Below are 24,924 nucleotides of genomic sequence, written 5' to 3'. Positions count from 1 at the left end.
TCAGCTTAAATTACCAAGTGATTCTTCGGGTGCCTCACAACTTTCTTGTGCAACTAACAGAAGAAACCTGCTATAGATCCTTCATATCCCTGACTCAAACCCAAAAATATGTAGGCACATGCCATTCATATGGTGGTTTTAGGAAAGCTCCAGTTTTAAATTTGGGGGCAAGAAAACCATATGCCTTATGTGACTATTCATTGCATCTTCACAAGATCTAATGCAAGGCTTTTTCAGTATAGTGAGTGTGGAAATCTACCATCCATAATAATTTCAGATAAGACTTGTATCCATGTGAAAAAGCAGATGTTCATCAAAAATAATGTTTTGGAGATACATTATCTAGTTGGAACATAGGAAAAAACAAAAATTGACCTTTGCCTTTATTATGACTACATGTTAGGTAGCACTCATTTCAAGGTTAATTATCTTATTTTAGCTATCACTTCTTTCTAGACTCAAAAGACACAGGAGAATGGGTATTTTTCTGTCACTTTCCACAGACAATTCAATATTAAGCCATGACAATAGCTATAAGGGGCAGGCCGTGCTCTTTACTGCAGGTGCATTTTGGAAAACCAAGGTGAGGCATCAAAGAACAGAATCCTGCATGAAACTGGTACAAAGGACCCAAATAGATGCCTAAAGAACAAGTGGTACATATGCAACCACTGCAAACACCAGTTTTTACAAAGGTATCAAATACTGATTTTTTTCCTTCTGTGTTCAGGAGATCACAGATCAGTGTCTCTAATTTGCTGCTCTTCTAAATCACTTGCCAGTGGTAACATCTGCAAGAACTGCCACGTCATACAAAATCCAGTACTACACTGTGTCTCAGGATTTTCACAGTGAGACTTCAAAGGACTATTCTTGGAAACACTGCCCAATACAGTAGCTTCCTCTGAGGACTGTGGTATACAGCAACATTTGTCAGTTAACCTACTCCTTTTGTACTAACAAAAAGACAGCTGAAGAGAAGATTATCAAAAATGCAAAATATTTCAATAGAAGCAGGTAATTCTGTATTTAGGAATCCAGCTTTGAAGATTTTGATATAAATCCTGCCTTTTATGAAATAAAAATTTATTCTTTTTTTAATAAACCAAGACATTTATAATTCTTTCACCTCCTGATGATCAGTCCTTGACGCTTTCATGGGTTCAGTTCCATTTACTGGCAATCTGGGTCATTCAACTCAGGTATGGAAATGCATTCATAGATAGTATATACAAACTACACCCATATATTTGGTATATTTGACAAGTCCAAGAAATTGTTTTCCTTTTTCTTTTATTCCAGTGTACTAGTGCAATATGACATGCCATTTTTCTTGATATAATACCCTTGAACTTCATGTATCCTTTCCCTTTACTGTTCAGGTATTGTTTTCTGACACATGTAAATGTTAACAGATGTGAGAAGCAGTAAAAAAAGCATGTGGTATAAATGCTTCTTTCTGGCACATAAAAGGCACTTTCCATAGACAGAGAAAGCATTTGCAGCACCATGTAGCCTTCATTTTCTGTTGGCAGGTATCTATATTCTAAGGCTAGAGTCCAATATTTTTGCACAGTTTGCACATCATACCAGTAAATAAGCACAAATACAAGCTGTTTGGAGAATGTACAGGGAATATGCAGCATTTCTGGATTCCAAAAGCAATGCACAGCCAAATCATTTAAATATTCGGAACAATTAAGATTTTGCTATTACTACCCCAGAATAGTGATACTATATTATGACAACACAATCACAGAATAATTCAGAATGGAAAGGCTCTCAGGAGGTCTCTAGCCTAGTGTCATGCTCAAAGCAGAATCAGATACAAGGTTTGGCCAGGTTGCCCAGAGTTTTTAAGTCTGATCTTGAAAAACTTCAAGAATAGAGATGGCACCTTTGGCAAGCTATTGCAATGTTTGATGATGGACAAAAAGGTTTTCCCTGTGCTCAGTTATTCTTGATTTAGTTTATGCTCATTGTTTCTCATCCTCTTGCCATGCATTGCTGTAAAAAGCCTAGCTACAACTTTTTGAGGACTGAACTCCCTGTCAGAACTGCAAGGTTGCTATTGAGTCCACTTAAAGCTTTCTCTTCTCCAGGCTGAAAAAGCCCAGTTTCCTTAGTTTCTTCTCACAGAGCAGTGCTTTAGGTTCTGACCATCCTGGTGGTCCTCTGCTGAACCTATTACAGTTTATCCGTATCATCCCTACATCAAAGGTCAAAGCTGGGTGCAGAATTCTAGGTGTGATCTCATGAGTACTAAAGGGAACAATCACTTCCCTCAACCTACTGGCTGTGCTCCTTCTGTAAGTCCAGAGTTGTGACTTCTTTGCTGTCAGGACACATTGCTGGCTAATGTTCTGCTTGTTGTCTACAAAATCTCCATACCATTTTCAGTAAAACTGCTCCTCAGCATGTTGGTCTCTAGCCTGTATTACTGCAAACAGTGATGTCTTTCTAGAATTTTTCACTTTTACAAAAGAAGTAGTCCAAGGAGATTTAAAAGCAGAAAAAGCAGAGGTAAGTCTTGTACCAACAAACCCTAAATCTGAAAAATCTCAGATGGTCTCCATGTACTGGTTACAACAACTTAGAATTACTCACTTTCCTTCAGCCACAGTCACTGCAGCTTCCAGACTCGGAGGAGGGAAGCAGGAAGCACAGGGTGTCATGTTTTCAGGAAGTATAGAGGTTTGCATGGAATAATCTTTAAATAAAAGGTTAGTCATGTGATGTATCCACAACAAGATTTCTAAAACAATGGCAACTGTAGAACAAGGCTGTTGGAAAGAGGCTCCCCTGCTCACATAAAACAGATAAAAGATCAGTCTATTCAATACCCCAGAGTTCTGTGAACATGAAAGGAAATTATTAATAAATAATAACTATATAAAAAAATACTCAATGCCCTTTTTGTCCTGGCTTCTTTAGGTTTTCTGCCCTGTAAAACAAATCTTATTTAAATTTTTCTAATCAGAAGGAAATATGGACAAACTCCTTCAACAAGATTCATATCTACACTGGGAAGCTAGTCAGAGTTCACATAGAGCTTAAAATTCCTGGAACTAAAGACACAACCTTCAGTACAACATCTTGTAGATTGACATAGCATTTCCAGTTGGTGGTAGGACTTTTTTCTTTTTTTTAAATTTAGATTTAGTATCTGGCTTCTTTTACATGCAACATTTCCTGAAGGATGCTAAATTTCTAGCACTGTGATTTTCTAATTGCGTAACACTTCTTTTTCAAAAAAAGACATTTTCACATGTTTTTTATAAATCTAACCTAAAAGAAAAAAAAATACTTTAAATAAAAGCATATGGCAGAAGCTTATCCAAGAAAGTATCAGTCTAGATCCAGCCAGCATTTTCTAACTTTCAACACCATAGTGCACACTGGAAAATATTAAAGCACCTAGTTTGAGTGTTACGTTACACATATTCCGATGAAAATACTTCTCATAAAATTAAATTATAAATAATAAAACATACTTCACAATCAAAGCTTAATGAAGGTTAAACTAAGTCGCTGTCTCTAAACTGAAATTCAGGCCAATTTCCTGATTTTCCTTTTCAGCTGAACAAAAAGATGACAACATATACCATACCCAGACTCTTTAAGAAGATGCTCATGTAAGTTCTGGGATGTTTTATTTGTTTGGTATTTTTTTCTCAAGTGGCACAAAGGAAACAGATTCCAAACTAAAGTCCCATGCACCAGGGAACACTGAGATAGCAGCTGTACAAAATCCAGTACCAAGAAATTCCAGTGAAGACAGAAAAATGGGCAGGGGTGACACTCACTGTGCTGATTCCCCCTTGCACAGAATCTCTCCTCCCTGGGACTAAAGTTAGAGCAACTCCTATTTAGAGCAGCCTATTTCCCTCATTGTGAACATAAAGAGGTGAAACTGAAGCTCTCTGGCTAGGGTGGGAGAAATTCTGGGAAGATTACACCTGGTTTATTTTCCTTTCTTGTCCTATTTCTGTCTTTTCTCTCTTCCATGAAAAACATCTCCATTCTGGCAGCCATGGGAAAAGGGCAACTTTTTGGAATCACTCAACAATGGCTGTGGGGTATCAGAAAGTCCAAAGGATGCAGCTCGGGCTAAGGTACACCTGCACATGGTGGTAGGCAGAAGGCTGGCCAGGAACTGTCTCTCTCATCTTTCCAACCCTCCCTCAGAAAGGGTACAGGAGCTGGAAAACCTGTGCACTTGCTGCAAAGAGGTGCAGGACTTCAAGTTAGGATGAGACCAAACTTGCCTGCAGTTTTTTGTGCACTTAAACTATCTCACCTATCTCAGGACTTAAGACAGGTGATTTGTCCTTGGCAAGTAATTTTTCTTATGTGACCACCTGGAACAAAATTGGCAAGATGAATCCCACAAAATGCCAGGAAATGGGGGGAAAAGAAGAGCAGGGCTTGATAGTCTCAGTGAAGTATTCTGAACATATGATTACTGGTACTTTACCATGAGATGTTTATTATTTCGTTAGAATAAAAGTTTCAGTGAGCTACAACTGATTTTACACCATGATAGATTTGAAGTTTAAAATCCTTCTGGTACAACTTCATTTTTCCATTTTTCCCACCTGCTGTCTGTCAATTCTTGTCTATTTTGTTTAGTCCCTTCCTTTGTTACAACTAAACTGAAAGGTATCTGGGACAAGGACCATATTTCTTCAACATCTGAATGGGAACAGCACTCCTGAAAAGAAATGTCTTGACCACACAATAATAACATACAAAATATGAATATATTTGTCATATTCTCCAATAAGGTTAAATGTTGCACTGCTTTACTTTGGAGACATACATACAACCTATATGCCTAAAGGGAATTACAGTACACACACACATACTTGCAAATGTTTATATAGCTACAAAATATGAATAGACTCTACAGCTCTCTCTTCACCTCATCTGTTTTACTGTCTTTTTCTTATATAGTTATTTAGAGAAGGATGCCCTCCTTCTCTCCAAAGACACAATAAATGGTCAGAGAACTGTGAATATCAGTGACAAGGAGAAAATCAACATAATGTCAAATGGTGAAATGCAGAATAGTTTAAAAGCTGCAAATTTGCAGACTACTTTAAAATACTCTGAGTTTAAAGGTTTTCCCATCTCAATTTTTTCCATCTCAATTTGCTGCTTATAGGGTTTCAGAGGAATATTGACAACTATTTCAGGTTTAAATCTAACTACCAATAAAAATATCATGCAAAGGTGAAGCAGCTAAATAAAACTAGTAATCAAAATAATTTCTAATCTTTGTTTAAAAGCTATGATTATATGGAACTAATTGGAGACCTTAAAGGAAGACAGCTTGAATCTACATTCAGCTGTAAGATGTTTGGTACAATATTAAGAAAGAATTCAATCATCATGAACATTCCAATGTACAGAAATTCTTATGGGATATGAAATTCATCCCATAAAAAACAATAGGCAGATCTGATAATCCAAAAGTGATGAAGCCCAGGGTCTCACAGCATATTTTTATTTGAAACACTTTCTGTATTTTATTTTTATTTCATTGTAGTTTTCAAAAGAAGATTAACATTAAAAAGGCTTTTGGTGGCATAGAGAGGATAAAGAACTTTTTTATAATTTCAATAGAGCGACATTTCAAAATTTTATTTTTCATTTCAATGGAAATTAATTTTATTAATATTAAATTATGAGACTGCTTACTTATTATATGGAATGGACATTCAAAACTGTAAAATTATGTCATGGATGTCCCTTTCCTTTCATAATTTACTTTGGCTCAGTAATATGTTGGGGACTATCCTTCCTTTAAATCATTGCAAGCCTGATCAACCTTTCTTTTTTTGTATTTCCTGCTCTTTTTCCATACTTACCTGCTTTTTTGCTCTTTGCTTTCCTTTTCATTTTGCAGAAGCACAACTTTTACCTTTCCTTTCCTTCTCCAACATTATTGAGGAAGTAGTATAGGAAATTAAGAAAGAATTGCTAATTCAGTTTGTTTCAATTTTTTTAACACTACTATGGATACAAATACTATAATTTTGTCTATTTCTAGCAATCATATGAAGATTATATGAAAGTTAATCAGGAACAGTTGCAAATAAACTATCAGCATCAAGTCAGAGGAAAAAAATAAGGTTTAAGCTGTCCATTAACTCTGAAGGGCTTTGCCTGATTTCTCAGTATGCCTTGAAAATAAAATGTGTTTTTTTTCCTTTGGTTTATCTGATACTCCTGAAATGCACTCTAATTATTCTGTCTTTGAAGAAAACACTGAACTGCAGTAAAGGGACACTACAGTTTCCAGACTATTGACAAATTTTGCAATGTTTCTCTCAAGTGCATCTTATCCTGAGAATAGGGATCTGAGAACACAATCTGACTGTACTAGTATTTTAAAAGTATGTTAGGTCTACTGGTATGAGTGAACTGACTTCAAACTCTCTTCTGCATTCAATTGCAAGTACTGATTTTGATCTCTGAAGTTAATATAGCTTTAGGTCCAATGCTCTAAGGGTCAGTCTCTCTTCCTACATACGATCATTTTAATCAAAACCAGCAAGGTTCTTTTGCTGGTAAACCTTATATATCAAAGCCTAGGGATAAAAGCAGGAGGTTCTCCCTGTGAATTTGTACAATAGCATTTATTTGAAATAAGTAGCCAGTGTATTTTAAAGCTGTTTTTGGTGGCATACAAGAAGACTGTTCTATAGTCTTGTGTTTCAAGATGTGGGGGTGGCAACAGTGCATACATTTACATAAACTGGAAGATGAGTGGTACTGTTCAACATATAATCTGATTTCAGACTAGTAAATGTACTAGAAAATGTTCAGTTAGAACCCAGGGTAAATAAATATATAGATGGTATGAACACAGATCAGCTCTATTCATACAAATATGAAACTGAACGTAATGGAGCAAGAAAAGATGTAGGGCTGTTTGTGGGCAAGGGTATATGTATAGTCCACATGTTCATTCATATTAGTAAATCTAAATGTATGATATCAGAAAATTAAATGTACAATACCATTTATTTCTCGAGATTCTCAAACTGCTTTTTTGCTATTAGAGAAAACCAAATTATTTTATACTAAGTAGTAAACTTCCTATAATAAATGCAAATTTCTTTATGAAGAGTTTGGTCAGTTGTCATAAAATATATTTACAAGTTCTAGAAATTTGTGTGCTTTTAAAAAGTTTGAGTTGTGGGAAAACATTACCATGTACACTTACTGTGACAGATAAATGCTTTGGTTTCTTGGTGATTGAAACAAAGAGAGTTGCTTGAATTACCACTCCAATTAGGCCATATTCAACTGAAGTATTTGTGTTTTGCATACAGTTCTTTAGAGGGAGTTAGATATTTTTTCAAAAATAAGGAAAACATCTCTCCAAAGCCACTCAAGGACTCTGGCCACAAAGTGCTTGAATGGCTGCTGGTTTTGGAAGCTTTGTGAGATCAGAGACTTTTAAAAATACTGTGTTGCATGCAAACAAGCAATCAATAATACCTGTATGACTTTTCTATGTCAGAAATACTCGACACCTTGATCTGCTTCCTTCCCTCTCTAAAGATATAACTATGAAGTAGGGAATGAAAAATTAATTAATAAAGGTTAAATTTAAAACTTTTCTCTGATTAGAAAAAAAGCCTGTTCCCCAATTGTTTTTATTAACTTCTCAGCTTCAATTCCAAGCTTCAGGTTTTGGAAATGTTTTTGGCTTATTCATTTGCTCAAGCTTTTTTAATTCTAGAAAAAGAAAGTTATAGTTGTGCTTGGGCAAGTGGAGGTTGTACCACATGCATAAAAGCTCTGCTAAAGCTGGTTAAAGCATGCGGGGGAAGATGTGAAAATTAATTTACTAAAACCATGCAACTCTGTGCTTTAACACAGGAAAAAAAAATCATGTGAACCTTCTACCTGAATTCTACTGTAAAAGGTAAAAAGAATCATGATTTAAACCTCATGTGGTGGTTACTTTGTTCCTTGGGTAGGATAAAATGGTTGGAGCTAACCAGCTACCCAAGACATTATTTCACAACACTAGTGCAAGCACAAGAACATTACTGACCAAATTGGGCATTCTTGGGTGAGTATGTTTGAGGCATTCTACCACCTAATAAAAACAGTATGTGGAGGATGATTTAAGAGAAAGTACCACTCCCACATGGGGAATGTACTCTCTACTTCATCAGCTCCCCACTCAAACAGGCTACTTTCTCATTTAAACAGTGCATCATGGACTTGATTCATGATGACAATTAAGGAATTTAACATCCTTCTCTGAAAAGAAGTATCTTTATGCAGAATATTGTAAATTTTGTGAAAGAGTGGTTTCTCAAAATACAATTCCCTCATATGCATTTCTGATGCCAAAGAATTACACAGACTATCAGTTTCTCCCCCTACACTCCAGGATGTCAATAGAAATTCAGGGATAAATAACACCTACATGTAACTGCAAATTTTATGAGGATTCTTGGATTATGAGAGCAAGAGCAGAAAGATTAACAGAAACAGCCTGACCAATCAGAAGCAAAGTCAGGGTTTCATGGTGTCCCTAACTCTATCTTACATTGCAAATTTTCTGTCCAAATTGTTTGCAAGGAGTTTATTACCTCACTCAAACATCTGGACATCTTTTCAGTTCTAACCAATACTTACTGGTAGTCTCTCTGTATCTGCTGCACATGCAGTGTGCAAAACTGTTCAGTGCAGTAAATCCATGAAAGGGGAAAGCTTTGCACTGAGCTGTGATGTATTTGCACAGGAGATTTGACCTCTATGGTTCTGCACTGTGAACTGCAGTTTGCAATTTTCTCTGTCGGCACTTATCATGGAGAACTGTATTGTCAGCAGTCTGCGACCTCACCATTTACCACCCTTCCCACTTTCATTTATGAAATACTAAATGACAAGATCCTTTGTCTCCAAAACTTCATCCTAATTTCTACACTTTGATTCCTGAGTTTTAAACAGTTATTTATCCTCTCTAGGACTCTACCTTCTCTTCTTTAACAGTTTTTGGTGAAAAGCACTGCTCAATGCTTTCTTAAAATCCAAGCATGGTCAATTCCACCTTTCCAAACAGCAACAGGGTTATTGCACACCAATAGAGTAATCAACTTATGGAAAGACAAAATGCTTTGAGAATCAAAATACTAATAAAATATTCTCTATACCATGAATGTTCTGCAAATCCAGTGCCAAAGTATGACAGACCTTTTTTTGATGTATATACACACTCCCTTATCCTATAATGCCTATGGAGTCCAGCAACTATGTCTTTCTGGAATTCTGAAAAGGAGATAACCCAGTCTAATTAATGTTCCATTTCTATTCATACAATATAAGAGATACAAAGAGCAAATAAACCTGGATTCATCCCACATGCCTGTGGTCAGGGTTGATAGTAGACCAGAACTGGTGAAGGACAGGACCTTTCAGAGGGGGAATTTTGATTTTAGGTGTTCCAAAGACCTTCTTGATATTTTAAACTTTTCTCTATTTCCACAGAGCCCTAATTATGTATCTTATCCTAGTATTTGGGACTGGCATACCTGTACAGCAGTATGGAAGCACCTTTATGAGTCACTGCTTTCTCAATCCTATGTAATGAAAAAGTTTTTTTATTTTTATCTATACCTTCAACACAAATGCAGTGAGTACACTAGAATCAGCCTAAAGGCACCTTCTATCTAGCTTTACAGTTTCCCTTAATCCAAAGGTAACATGTAATTTGCAGTGTATCAGACTCCTTTGGTAATTAAAAAGTGTTACTAGCTAATGTTCTCTCACTTTAACATTACATTTTTTTTTTCTTCAAAGCTTCCAGAGATCAAGAATTATCATAAACCATGGCAAGAAATTTTGCACTGACTAGCAGCTGATAAATACAGCCACAAATTACCCTTGGAGATAAAAGCAAAATTAATTAAAATCAAATTTTTAATAAAATTAAATCAAATGAACTCTCACTTATAGTTGAGAAGATACATTTTAGCTTTCACATGCAATTGATTATAAAATGAGTATAACTGCATCAGCAATTCATATCCTGTCCCTGCCCTCACTCAAGTCAGGACAGAATTCTCATCAGGCTCATGCTGCCTGGCAGCCTTGTCTTTAGATTTCATGCCAAAGTACAGAACACTGACCAGGAACATTAACACTAGAGCCCATCCCATAATCCACACACTGCAAATGGGCTTTTCCTTAGCATCTTTACCTTGAAAGTGATATCAGTAACTTGTCCCCTACCACTTGAAGGATACCAGAGAGTGCTCTTTGCAACGGCAACATAAGAGAGATTACAATGAGTAGGGCTGGAAGCCAAACTGAACTGAGTGATTGATTCTACAGGAAGAGCTTTATTCTTGGTATTTCTTATGTTCAGATTCTTTGAATAGCTCCTTACATACAAGGAAACAATTTTTGATCAGCTAAATGTCAAAAACAATTACCTGGAATTCTGTACTTACACATTAAACGCAGTGTCTCTTAATTAAGAAAACTAATTTTATATCTGACAGTTCAGCTAAGATAGTATTGCATAAACATAAAAATATTTTAATGTTCTTCTTTCTTATTATTGCCAAATTAGAAAGAAATGATTCACACAGTCACAAGGATAAGACTGGTGCAGGGAGCTAAACAATTGCAAGAAGCTGCTCTGTGTATTTCTGTGGTTTGGAAGTAGTGCCAAGTCAGAAGGAAAAGACATTCTCTGCATTTTCTAAAGCAAGATAAATACAGAAAAGAAATATAGATGAAAGATGGAACTGCTATCTGTGGATTCTGCCAGATTCCTTGGCTTTTTGGCACACCTATTGAAGCTGGCAGACTTAGCCAGTAGCAATCTTTTCCATTAAAAGGAGCAGTATATATTCTGATTTAACATACTTTGTTTGTGCATTTTTAAGCTTCAAAAATGTCTATTTAAATTTTTTTTAATGATTCCTTCTGCACAGTTGGCTGCAATTGCCCTTATTTGAAATGGCTCATTTATCACTAAAAGAGCTGCAGGGCACAGCTACTGTTGAACAGCTCCAACAAACGTACAGCTTAGTGGGACAAGCTTCTTTTTATAAGACTAAAAGATGTTTAAAATGTGCCAAGAGGAGCTTTATGCCAGCCTCTAGGTTTGTTATCCAAATGTTACAAAATTAGAGATCTCCTGAAGCACAGAGTTTGGGCAAAAATAAGCTGATCTCCCTTAGGCTGCTGTTTTTTCCCATCCACAATCAGCCAGATTTTAACAGAACACTTGCTACATATCATAAACTTCAGTAATGTGAAATTTTGAAAAAAGTAATCTAAAGTCTGAGGCTTAATCTATACTAAAGCCAAACTTCATTACCTTTGTCAATGGTGAAAAGCAAAATGTTTTACATAAAAGTACTCTTACTTTATGAATGGTGACATTTTGCTTATTATGAAGGTGGAACAGCTACTGGCTCCTGCTTCCTGGAGCTGAAACTGTAAGCAAAATGTTTAAAGTAACCTGGCAGTTGCTAACACAATGGAAACTGGTGTAACACTGTAAATTTGCATTATTCCTTCTGAAATGGAATAAAATATGCTAGTATGTGACTTAGTTTATGGAATCTTTTATATCCAAAATGTAAGTGTGATGTGATCAATACATTTGTGGGTGAAGGGATTTGGCCTATTTTCTGTAGACAACAGACATGCAGAATATTTGGAATCTAGTGCCCTCTTTCTTGATGTCCAAGAACTGTAACAACTGTTATAAAAAGCAACAGGCATCAGCTTGGAGTATGTGCCAGACACGCCGTATCTCCAGCCTGAACTGTGGAGCCTGAACAGAGCAAACCATTACAGTTACACTTACAAAGGGGTTTTTTTTAAACTTAAAATTACAATAAAAATATGTAAATTGAAAATAAATACTATTATACCAGAATAGTACTATTGCATAGATATTACATGAAATATTTTTCATTAATTTATGAAGATATATTAAACCTTGCTTTATAATGTAAAACTCCATATCGTGTATTTAATGTTTCTCACCAAAGGCCCCTACAAGAAAACAATCAAACCTGTTGCCAAATACTCCTAAACAAGTGGGTGCCAGAGCTTTTGCATTTCATTTTCTATGCTCCAGATAAATATAGTTATGTGATAAAAGGTTGAGTTTAGAATGTTTTTAATAGAAATTACTAGTAATTGTCTTCCATGTTTTCTAATTCCATCTATTTATTTCACAAAGATGGTCTTATGAAAGTCTTTGCACATAAAATGGTTAGCCAAAACTTCTTGTAGGGATTTATGACTTTAGCAAACAATGACCAGTTTTCTGGAAGCTCTGCACAATAAATTACAGAAGTTGTATTTTTTAACACAGTCATTATAAAAAACCTTCCAAATATGTAATCTGCATTTCACAATAACTTTCAGAACTTGTGATTAAACAAGATGGTTTTATATCCTGGAATATTACAAGGGAATAGAAGAGCCTAACCTTTCTGCTGCTAAGAACTGAGCTCAAAAAGCATGAATGCCTCCTATTAACTGCACCCAGGATTCAGAAGATACATTATAGCTCTTATGGCTTCTTTGCCAAATAAACCAAAACCAACCGACCAACAAGCCCAACCTGGGCGCCCACCTTCTCCCTACCTCCCCTCCCATGCATCCCTTGTACCCTGATGAAAAGACTAATTTTTAAAAAAATATTAAAAGGCATGATTATAAAAATCAAATCCCATTCTTAGGGAATGAGGGTCTTCTTTGCCCACTTTATTGTACCAAGCAGCTGAAATTTATTTTTCAGCATTCCTGGTGACATTCTTATAATCTACTACAATTGATATTCCAGAAGGCATTTTGTATTTTGTAATACAAAGGCATAGTATTTTGTAATATAATAAAACAGAGCACTTCCATGGGCAAATAATAGCATAAACCAGACCACTGAGTAAGGCTAAAGATCAGTTCTATGCATGGGTAGGTTGGATAGACACTTTTAATAATAAAAAATATCAGAACATGAATAAAAACTCTGATCATCTGCAATTCAGGTTTGTAGTTTAATCATTAGGTTAATGGTTCCTCTAGCCCAAAAATAATTAGTTCTCTATGTACAATAGAACAAGAATAGGAGAAAATTTACTTTTTCATAGCGCAGCATAGAAAAATATCTTTAAATGAATTTGGAAAATAAAAGCTGCTCAGAACAATGCAAAGCTCAAGAGAGACTAATTTACTTTGACTTTATGTAGCCTTCAGCACAGGCACACACATGCAAAAACCTGCCAGCAGCACCAGTTATGGCTCCCATATGGTGCGAGTGCCTCAAAGTCTGGGTGACTGGCTACTCTCCAGTGGTTCTAGATTTTTACAAAAAGCTTGCAGTCAGTTTTTGACTATAAAATAAAAAATATTTACATTTTACTTAAGATGATTGAGTTGCAGCTGTGAATTAGCAGTAAAAAAATGTGTCCTGGTTTGCTTAAACTATCAAATGTGAACATACAAATATTTTACATTTTTTCTAGCACTCCAGTCCTATCTGTTTGTTCACCTCCACCTCATTGTGTGTTACATTTAAATTGAAAGTTTTCTGGAATCATCTTCTTCTCATGCAGGTACACATCATTCCCTAAAAAAGTGAACCTCTTACATGTGATCAATGCCTTTAAGCATCATCACAGTACACAGAAAAAAATGTATAAATAGAAAAATTATCAACTTTATTATTTTTTAGCTAATTAGTTCAGAATTCAAGCAGAAATTTCAAGTCAAAACATCAAGGGATCCTCGTATGAGATACTGGAAATCATCTCAGTGGGAAGATCTCCTTAAATGCTTTAGGATATTTATGTACCATCTGACTGGGTACCTGCAGAAGTATAGTTTCATTGGCAGGCAGAACAGGCATTTTTTAGCTTTACCCTTTACAGTCAAAGGCACTGGTCTTCTTCTCACAGACCTTAATACACTTGAGTCTCTATAATTCAAAAGTATTTACCACTTTCTCAGCCAGTAAAATCCTTCAGTTTTCTAATGAATCTTATCTCTGCCAGAGCTGCAATCCCCTACTGCAGAAAGGAATTATTTTGTTTTAAAGGCATTACAAGAAGAGTAACTGTGTTGGTCTCTGAATATTTTCCTCTCTAAAACAATAAAATGCTTGAACACATTTTGTGGCTGCTTTTGAACTGTGAATTATTGATACAAAAATGAGAGCTAAGTCATCTGACATTTATAAAGTGTTCTGACAAAAAATGAAAAACTGATTTAATCATGTGAAAAAAAAATCAGCTTATTTCACAAGATCTAAATTTTTACTCCTTTGCATGAAGGCCAACATTATAGCATGCAAAGGTTTAACCTGGGGATCTGTTTCCAAAAAGACATGAAAATCAAAGTAGAAAATTAGCCAAATATGAACTTTGAGGGCAATACTGTGGTCAAATAGAATAATGAAAATCTCTAATGTTCAAATAGAGTTTACACAGAAACAAGGAAGTTATTTTACCTGATTTAAGTATTCATACAGATATTACTGGAATACTGAATTCTGTTCTGAAGTATGTTGCAATTCAGTCCAAAAATAAAAAAATTCAGAGCTGACACACAAATATAATTAAAGAATTAAAAATATAGAAATCCCATCAACGATTACACTTGTCTACCTAATGAAAAATATGACAATCAGGCAAGCAATTTAATTTTCTCAGTAAGAATGTATATGAGAACAGAAGTTATGTAGGGCTTGTCAGTTTACCAAGCAAAAGTAACTGCATAAGATAAAGCTAGACAAACCTTAGGCTACAAATAAGGTGAAAATGTTTTTATGGGGAAGGTATTTAACTACTGGAACAAGTTATGATGTCTCTGGTGGATTTTCCATCGCTGGAATTTTTTAAGTAAAGAGTCAGTGTTTTTCTAAAAGATATACTCTATTCCAAACAGAAAAAAATGAAGCAATGTCTCTGGTTTGCATGAGCAAACCAGTCAGACTCGGTCATTAAAATGATCCTTCCAGTATTATAATGTATGGACCTACAACTATGCAACTTGAGATTAGTGTCCAGTTTACCAGACTATAATCTTATTTGGGCTTTTTAAATATTGGCATATTACCTCTCTTCCAGCCCTGCAACTTCCCCTGTACCACAAGCTTGTTGAAAATCAACATCCAGGAGGATATTAATTTAAATTCAGCTGTCTGAAAGCCAGCTGTTTAGTCTGAGCTAGTCACCTAGGTCCTTACTACATTCAGTGGAGAAAATTAGGCACTTTTATGAGTCTATTCCTTGCAGATATCTTGGGCATCTATTTTCAGCTAGAATGAGTCTGCAGGTGTCTCTCTCTTTCCATTGCCTACAGAAGGTGTCTTAGTTTAGACTACTTTAAACTCCATACCTAAAAGTGGCCAAAGTTAGATGAAAGGAATCCATCCTTAATACTCCAAAGATCTCTTTCAAAATCCTTGGATTCAAGTTAGTTAGATCCACTAATTTAAAACATCTGGCATTATTAGATCATACTCAAAATGTGCTTCAGTTATGGCTGGGCAGATTGAGTTTCATCACCATCATAGCATATAAATTTAACTCATCTGTATTCTAGGAAAAGAAAAATTAATATTTTTAATAGGTCTTTCTTATTGCACTATTATTCAGAATTCTGTCATTCCTATCTAATAATGAAATGGACTATATTCTCATTTTTAAAAGTTCTCCACTGTCTTGGATGGGATTCACACCATTAAACATAGATACCTACAGCACAGAGGTGCAGATCTGACCTTTGAACCTGCACTGTCATTAAAGCCAAAGAAGACCATAAAATATTGCCAGTAGAAATCAAGATACCTTATCTTTGCATAAATGTCCAAATTAAAAGAGATGAAACAGTAAAAAAACTATTCTCCTTCCTTGGCTATTATAAGAATTGGAATGACTACTTCAGTTTGGCATGTGCACAGTGTAAACATTTAAAGTTAAGATGAATTACTGATTTGATTAATTTTTATTCTTCCACAGCCTGACTAGCTGCTTATTTTCTCCTGTTCTTACTTTTTTTATTACTTTAATAATCTCCTCAGAGGCTCTTCAGAGTCTCATTAGCCTCATAATAAAAGACTGCCCTCAACTTTGTAGGTGATGAGGCCATTCAAACTTCCTAGGCCTTCTTTACACAGAAATCATCATCATCATCATCATACACAAAAACAAATCCTTTCTATTGCTTAAAAAATCAGAAATTAACTTCTGCAATAGCAGAAATTAACTTTCATAGGAGATTCTTTCATCTTCCTTCATTTGCAAAGGAAGAATGACCAGGAATAATCAGCCACATATTTTTCAATTGTATATACTTTGAATTTCTTGATCTCTGAAGCCTTTTAGAAGGTATATTATGAGCAGTTTCATGAGTGCCTGTCCTATCACACCACCATCCTCACTAACTCACTTCAGACACAATCCAAATCTACAGCTTGCCAATATAACCAAGAAAAAAGAGTGACTGTTGCACAATGTAGCATTGTATTATCTTGACATGGTCTGTAGGATAATGATTTAAATACTCTTTAGCATCTTCTGATGACTTTACTTCTTCCTTTAAAACATGTTTACACTCATCTTTTCATTACTAAAGTGACTGTATTTCCTCAGTCTCCCATTTCCTCCCTAGCGTTTTTACAATTTGTCTTACAAGGGCATCCCTTATAAAAAAACCTGTACTCTTTAGCTCATAGTTAGACATCTTTTTCATGAATGAGCTTGATTATTCTAAGGTTTCAGCAGCAGGCAAATATAAGTGGACATCTTTGTTCCTCTGCAATAGCTTTAAGGGAAATGTTCTAATGTTTCCATGAAGAATGTGGTGATGTCTTGGTGCTGCTTTCAGTTGCCTGTGAATTTTCCTATTTCTCTTCTCTATAATGGTGACAGACTCCAAGTATAAAGAATGCTGCCTGATATACCTGTTTATCTCAGCTGTAAACTGCCAAACCCTTGCTGGACTTCTCTTCTCCCTTGCTTTCTGGATGCAGTCGTGAATTCAAATTGGTACCTGTTCCTTACTCTTAATGTCTATGAATTTCTGCGTCTGTCTAGTGCTCCACATGTCATTACTGGATCTTTGAGAATGCAAATCTATTTTCCAGCACAGCCATGAATTTTTACTTAAGAAAGAGGAAATATGTTCTGGTGTTTGGTAGTAGAAAGCATTTATTCATCTGTCACAGGTCATAACCATTGTTCCATTCCTGGTCATAAGAACATTGATTGTGGAACTGAACATAAAAGAAAAACTTTATAAAACTGCTTTTCTAAATTTCCTCCAAAAACCCCATTTGTCTCCTCAGAATTTCACAAGGCAGCTGACATACACCAGTGACTTCCCAAGATTTTTATCATACAGACTCACTTGAGAAAATTGAATGTATTTTGGGTGCAGTTACAAATAGGTGAAAACTTCCAACACTAGTTCTCTCACAACTGTTGCTTTGTGATTCGTAAATAATATTTGAAGCGGTAGAAAAATATGAAATACAACAAACTGATTGAAATTATTTTCTGTTTATAATTTTATTACTGGTTTCCTGGACAAAACCATATATACACACATTGAATAGGGAATGGTCAGAAAGTCTAATGCTTTGAGAAAGTCTCAGACCAACTGTTAAAGCACTCAGCAACTGTGTCATTCACACAGGCTAAATGTTTCCCTGAAGCATCACACATTCTTTGTATGTGAACACAGCACATGAACATGTGCTGAAGAACACCTGGGTTGTAGTCACAACTACAGAGGCTGTGACATTAATCCAACTGTTCATGATCACTGAAACACCAGATATCTGGTAAAACATGAAAAAAATATCAAACAAATCCAAACAAGTTTCTTAGAAAAAATATGACTGGTCCTGGAATAACCTATATATAACAACCTCTATAGAAATACGAAGTATGCTTTCAGTCAGCTACTCACTGGATAGACTAGAAGAATGAAAACAGCCAGGCATTCTGTCATTACTGTGAAGCACTGAGCAGAGTGCTGCAACTATTGTCTTGCCTGTGCTGGCCAGACCAACTCAATAGGCCAGGTGAGACTCAGCCCTGTTCTGACTCTTGCTATTGCACTATTAAATCTCCACCCACTCTCCTTGCCATCTGGGAATGCCTCTCCAGGCTTTCTGAAACTCCAGGAATTGGTTCTTGATGGCAATTCCAACAGTGCCAGCAAGGAAGTCAAGCTCTTAAGTGTTGGTGGATTGGTCATCTGTGTCCTGAGCTGTCATGGTGCATGTGCTGATTTGCTTCAGGATTGGCTCAGCTCTAGCAACACAGAACAAAAGCACTTGGACTAGCACATCTGGAAAATCCAGAATATTGTGAATAATAAAAAACATTAAAACCTGTTATGTTTTTCTGTACATCCCTATTTATCTGGAAGTACAAATTAATGTCTTTTGTTAGTCCAAACACTTTAACTAGGACTGAAAAATAAAGGTGAACCTAGAGTGAGGTGGAATTATTCTAAAAGTCCATCTCAGAATCAGTGTGCTACAACATATAAAACCTGAAATCTTCATAATAAAATGAAAGAAAACAGACGACAGGAGGTCAGAAAATGGATTGTGCCAGTTGAACAAAGAGAGAAGCAAGATTAAAAAGTCAAGTGCTAATGCTGTAGTACACCATATATTCCTCTTTGCTTTATAGGCAATATAATACGACTGTGAAAGGAAAGTGTTACTCTCCAGTGTTGAAAGGGTAGCTTAGATTTGAACAAGTTCAAGTACTGGCCCTTAAACTGAATATTTTAGTATTTTTGACCAGTGGATGCTTTAAGCCAACTACAGATAAATGCATGATAATTCAGGACCATTACCTGTGCCAGAACTGAAACTGCTCACAATGAAGTACACTATCATAAATCCCGGCAGAAAATCAACAGTAATAATAACATTGCATTATAAGTAAACTCTTACTGTAAATACTTCTACCTGAAGATCAAGTAAAATGAAAGGTCTGCATACAGTGAATCTTTCAGGGAATTTATGAAAATTGAGAACTCCTACTATCTCCATCTCTAAAGCCATAATGCTTATCTCTCCTGTGCCAAAGGAATAACTCTTCTGCCTTCAACTAGTGAGGCAAAACTCTGCTAAAAAATCTTTTTGAAAGAAAATTTTGTTCTAGGATAAGATCTTTGCAGAATTTGATTATGCTTAACTCCTAATATAAGAATTTTATAAGTAAAAATAAAATGAAGAATTCACCAAAACAGATCCAGGTAAACTAAGCCTTTGTATTATTCTAACCCAATTTGTCCCCAAATTCAGTTACATTCAATGTCTAGGTGACTTACTGCCATATTAGGCAATAATCCATTCAGATAACCCAACTTCTTTAGTCACTGGAGATGTCACTGGAGAACGACAAAATGCTGATGTCATGTCACTACCAGCCTATGTCAGAGTGAAGTACTCTAAAGGTGAATGTCCACATCATACTTCCATTCCCCAAATCCACCTCATTGTAATATTTCGGCCACCAAAATCCTGTTTACTAATTCACTATATAACCAAACATTTTTAGTATAAATTTTAGAAAATTTGAGGTACACAGCAGTATTCAAGAACTATTTCAAATTAAAGATCTCTTTTTTTGACCATGCCAAACCTCTTAAATAGTTTGAACCCCAAATAAGAAAAAGCTTCCACCTCACCTTCACCACTCCATTTTCATGCATGATGACACAGTTGTTGGGATCCTCTGACAGTTGATATAAAGCCAGAGCTGTAGCTCTATGAACTAATGGATCCTTTGCCTTCAAGTAACGTGCTAAAGGAGCCACAGCCTTGGTCTCTCCAAAGGCAACTCTATTGCTGCCCCACATGCAACAGTGGGCAATGGCCTCTGCCAAGTGACGTCTTAACTTGTTATTGTTCTAAAGAAAGTAGAAACATAACAAATTAAAGTCAACACACACAACAAAAATTCATCAGAAAGCAGAATTGTATTCCCACACATCTTTAAGGCATCCCAATTTAATTGCAGTACAATTAAAACCAGAGAGAGCTGTAAGGCATAGAGCTATTAAAGTCCCTTAATATTCTTTTTATAGCAAGTGCTGTGAATTTTTATATTATTTCAAAGGTACTTTTAGACTGACTGGAAATTAGATAAGATAGCATTAAAATGTAAAATATAGCCCCATCAGTGAGATTTTTCTGCATGTTCAGATTTATTGTTTTCTCAACCCTTTGTGCCTGTTTCAGACAGCAGCTGCACCTCTCAAAAACAATATTCTGCAACAGTAACTATTAAAATGAAGCTCATCTTCCAAACCAATTTTAGTAGCAGACACAGACTGTTTTGATGTCTAATGTATGTCCATAGAGGAATGATTCTACAGCTCTTCCTTGTAACTGCTGCAAAATCTACTGCTCCTGTCATAACCTTTTAGATGGGCATAATGCAGTCTGATGTAAGAAATTCCAGTGCTTTGTATGGCATGTTTAAATGTTACTTACTGTGTTTGCTAGCTTGGACAACAGAGGGACAACTCCATGATCTGTCATAACAGCTAAGTTTTCTTGATCTTTAGCTATATTTGCAATGGCTGCACATACACTTGTTAGAACTTCTTTATCCTTTGATTTTAGCAAATTGACTATCAGTTCCAAGCCGCCAACAAATGATCGAACCATTTCCCCAGAATTCTAAATAAGAATCAAAAGAAACGTAGTTTTTAAATATTCAATCAGTATTTATATGAAAATGTTTAAAAAACAGATTGGTACGACATATTTATTCAAAACTGCAGCTATTGCTGTGTTGCCTTCACCAAGAAATATGGCTAATTTGGAACTTGGAGCTCTTTTGATTGACGTATGAGAGTTAGACTGTTTTACATATCACCACACAGGCAGAAATGCAATGCCTAAATAAAGGTATCTATCATTTTTCATTTTTCATACCGCAGGGTATAAAAGTCTCAAGCTGTCACTTTAGAAGGGTGCAAGTCTCACTTATCAGTTGTATCAGAGTGGCCAGATGGATGCCTTGCACACCTTAGGGCATCTAACACAGCAACAGACACTTTAGGCTCTCAAAGTGTCTCCTGTTTCCTACATTTAGTCTGACAGCTAAGACAAAGGAATGACAATATTATTTTCTTGTATCAATGCCAATGAGCATTCAGGAATATTTAAGAGGGAAAGTTACACAAGTCATGACAGCAACTGTGGGAGAACCATGGTGCACCTCAGTGTATGAAAAATCAATGTAAAATATGAATAAAGAACACAAAAACTACCCTGGAAAAATGTCTAAGTTTGCCCATAAAATAAATAGAAAACTGTGTGCCTTGATCTTGAATACAGTGGGCATATCTAGTCCTTTTTTACCATCTTCAAAAAGTTAACATTAAAAAAGCTTTAGAGAAAGACAACAAGAATAATCAGTGGTAGTGAACTGTTCTGTAGAAGGAATGACTAACCAGCTAGGACACTCAAGGTAATAAAAGAAAATGAAGGAGCAGTGTGATACAGATGTACAGAACCTTGAGCAGAGTGGGAAGTGCACACCAGGATCTCTCTTCTAGAAGAACTGGGATCATCAGACGAAATTAGTACGTGGCATGTTCAGAATCAAAGTTGTTTCAAAACAAAGTACAGTTGAAAAGTTGGAAGTCCTTGGAGCAGGATTGCAGTGGCTCTCAAAAAATTTACATGTTAGGCAAATTCAAAGAAAAAAAGAAAATTTGGGGTTTTTCAATATGGAAGTATTCTCTCTGATTTAGAAATTTCTGGAGCACAGACCTTTGAAGTGTTGTCAGGTGGCACATCTAAAGGTGGCATTGGACAGTCTGGTGTCAAACTGTTACTATATTGGAACCAGAGCTAAGCAGTTAAATGATTGGCAGTAACTTCATAGGATAAATTTTCTGCTTGCGCTCCTCAGAAGTGATAAATGTACAGGGATGGAAAGAAAGGTCTGCAAGTGAAATTACTTATATTTGTTCCTTTCAACAGGTCAATAGGAGAATTTTGAATAAAAACTACAAAACACTCTTCTGAAACCCTCTGGACTCCATGTAAGGGCAAACATGGGATTGTATGAACTTTCCTAGGGCTAGGGAGGGACGCTGAAGACCAAGCATGGTTTTGATTATATTTATTTCTTTTGGGGGGCTGATTTATGAACAGAGAAGGGTATAACTGTATTGTGTTAGCTTTGCTGAGCAAATCCATCAAATCATGGACTTGGTAAATGAAGATTTCATAAGATGCTGCAGTTTCATCTTTTTTTAGTTCTGGGTCTAGATGTCAAAGAGAACTCTTAGCTGTGATGTTTCCTTCTCACAGAAAGGAAAAGCAGTGGGTAGGCCCGCTGGTAATGAAACATTTTTTGCCACAGGCAGAACAAATCCTGAGACTGGAAGGGAGAGGTTAAAGCCAAACTGTGTAAGGGTGAAAAAACAGAAGCTACAGCATGTGGAAGAAGGGCAGCATCTAAGAGCAAACTTCATGTGGAAGTCCTAAATACCCCCAAAATGAACATATAACAGAGGTCCTTATAGAAATTAAAATAGAATCTAAATGCAGAAGAAGGACAATACAGGTTTGTGGCTCAGAAAAACAGTAGAGAAAAAGAAGGAAGGGTGATGCTCTGCCACCCTATTACCATGTGAGCTGCGTGTAGAGGCAGGTGGGCTTACAGAGGGTTTCCCATGGATACAGCAACATAAATGTTAATCTATAATTGCTAGTGTATGCATACCATAATGGAATTCATCTACAGACACTCACCCGAATTAAAACACTGTTTCTCCATATCAGTTTTCATGTTTGTCTTGAAATCTTAAAATTTGACCCAAGGCAATATGTAATGGATTACTGAGAAAGTTTTCTACACACAAATTTCTTACCTACATATATTCAAGGGCTAGAAGCTAAATTACCAGACATGGGAGGAGAAAAGAAAATGAGATATTTTATATTTATTTCCAATCTTTGAAGGTCACTACAGCATTACCTTGTGTATAAATATTGCTTCAACAGATGAGAAAGCCTTCTATTCAACAGGTAAATGCTACAGTACAAGATCTAAGATTTGAAAGGGCCCTGAAGATTATTTTGTGTTTCTGCATGTATCAGATATCTACGTATTATATTCCTGCTTTTGAAAGACCTTTCATTAAGAGATAAGTTAGTCTTTATCTCATCTTAATGAACCAATACTAACATTTTATATTTTTCTACCTGTACATATTTTCTTTTCAGGTGATTATAACCCTATTTGTTCAATTTCTCTTCTGACAAGCTTATACTTTCCACATTTTGTAACAGAGTACATTCGACTCAAGTCATGGAATAACATATAAACAATTCAGCAGTAAGAAAAAGAAAAGAGTTTCAATAATCATCTGTGAAACCAAGTAAACACAAGAACTTTCTACCAGTGATGAAAAGCAGAGGAAAACTGCAGAAACCACATGTCAGGGAAGTTTCCCAAATGTGATTGTGGGTGTAGTCTGGTGGTCTGTGCAAGACAAAGAGAAAAGCAAAACAGCAAGAAATTTGAAGAACAATGAGCAGAAAGAAGTACCAAAATGAGACCTCTAAAATACATTATGTTTTGTACAAGATTTCTTTTTTTTCCAGAGAAATTTAAACAACAAACACAATGTTTTTTGTATAATTCAAGCAAAACCACACACTTGTTTTGTAGAATATATTTCTAGGTTTCTTTTTTTAAACAGAAATATGTGTATTTATTATATTCAATTGCCATACTTCAATATTTCAAAAAGAATTTATATGAAGTTGTGCCTGTGATTTCAGAGGCCAGGACTGAATTCTTCTGAATCTACGTTCTATTTATTAATGATCAGATACTGCTCATAGTGTAAAGTAAATTCTGTGATTTTAGTTTTCAAATACTCTCAGTCACTTTCATTTATTTTTATACACTTTTTTTTATTAACATAACAAAAAAAACCTATGTCTTTGAAAATACTTCCTTTTTGTTTCAATTAGAAAAAATGCAATCTTTAAATCCCACCTTCTAAATTAAATTGAAAAACAACTTACTTTGTCCAACAAGCCGAAGGGTTTGTAATTTCCAGCTAGTGGTGCATGTTAAGCTTTCATATTTATCTATACTATGTTTTATCCATTTATCTATACTATGTTTATCCATGTGTCCCACTCCCTTACCTATTGTGACAAAATCTAATTTCTTAGTTTCCTAACAAAGCTATTCAGGTAGAATTAGGCAGGGAGAAAAAAAAGTTAAGAATAAAGCCTATAAACTGTTTTTATAGAGAAAAGCATACATAAAATCACTAACAAGCAAAAAAACAGATAATTTTATTGTATGTATCTGTGTGCATGTGGTAATATTAGGCAGAATGCATCTGTTTTAACAATAATATTTTCAGAGCTGAACAAAGTAAGAGGCCAAATGCAGACTTCTAAAGAAGTCATAAAAATGTAAAAAAACCCCAAAAACTGAAAGGGGGAAGAAGGCTTTATTGTATTAACAGGAGACATCTTCATTTTATATCTTCATCATTACTATACTTTTTAATGCAATATTTAACCTGAGGTAACACATGGAAAGACATGGATTGTTAAATTATGTTTCAAGTAGCTAAAGAAGAAAGGAAGAGATAACAGAATCTTTCATGACTTGATATGACCACATCTTCTAAGCAGTAGAAATTCTTATCCTCAGAAAGTATGAGAAATACTATTTTAAAATTGTATTCAAGGAGAGGAGTTTGCAAATTCAAGCAGTAAAAACACACCTATCTGGCATAGATGCTAAGGACAGAAAAGTTACCTACAGTGTTAATAAAACCTCATCCACCTATTCTTTATTACATACTTGCATCTTGCTGGCCTGCATGACCATTAACAAG

At 35.5% G+C, this 24,924-nt stretch overlaps 1 protein-coding gene across 2 annotated transcripts in view; it reads right to left on the bottom strand.

Annotated features, from left to right (window-relative positions):
• The window catches only part of ODAD2 (outer dynein arm docking complex subunit 2), a 71,042-nt gene that overhangs the window by 1,905 nt on the left and 44,213 nt on the right, over positions 1 to 24,924 (bottom strand). For both annotated transcript variants that reach the window (XM_058832903.1, XM_058832901.1), the window contains exons 17-18: positions 20,528 to 20,716; positions 19,720 to 19,941 (exon numbers count right to left, since the gene is read on the bottom strand). In XM_058832903.1, the coding sequence (XP_058688886.1) occupies positions 19,720 to 19,941; positions 20,528 to 20,716 (411 nt within the window). The remainder of the gene's footprint in view (positions 1 to 19,719; positions 19,942 to 20,527; positions 20,717 to 24,924) is intronic.

This window comes from Poecile atricapillus, chromosome 2, assembly GCF_030490865.1.
Source record: "Poecile atricapillus isolate bPoeAtr1 chromosome 2, bPoeAtr1.hap1, whole genome shotgun sequence".
Lineage (NCBI taxonomy): Eukaryota > Metazoa > Chordata > Aves > Passeriformes > Paridae > Poecile > Poecile atricapillus.
The sequence above is the reverse complement of the archived record's forward strand: the minus strand, read 5'-3'. Positions and strand labels throughout refer to the sequence as shown.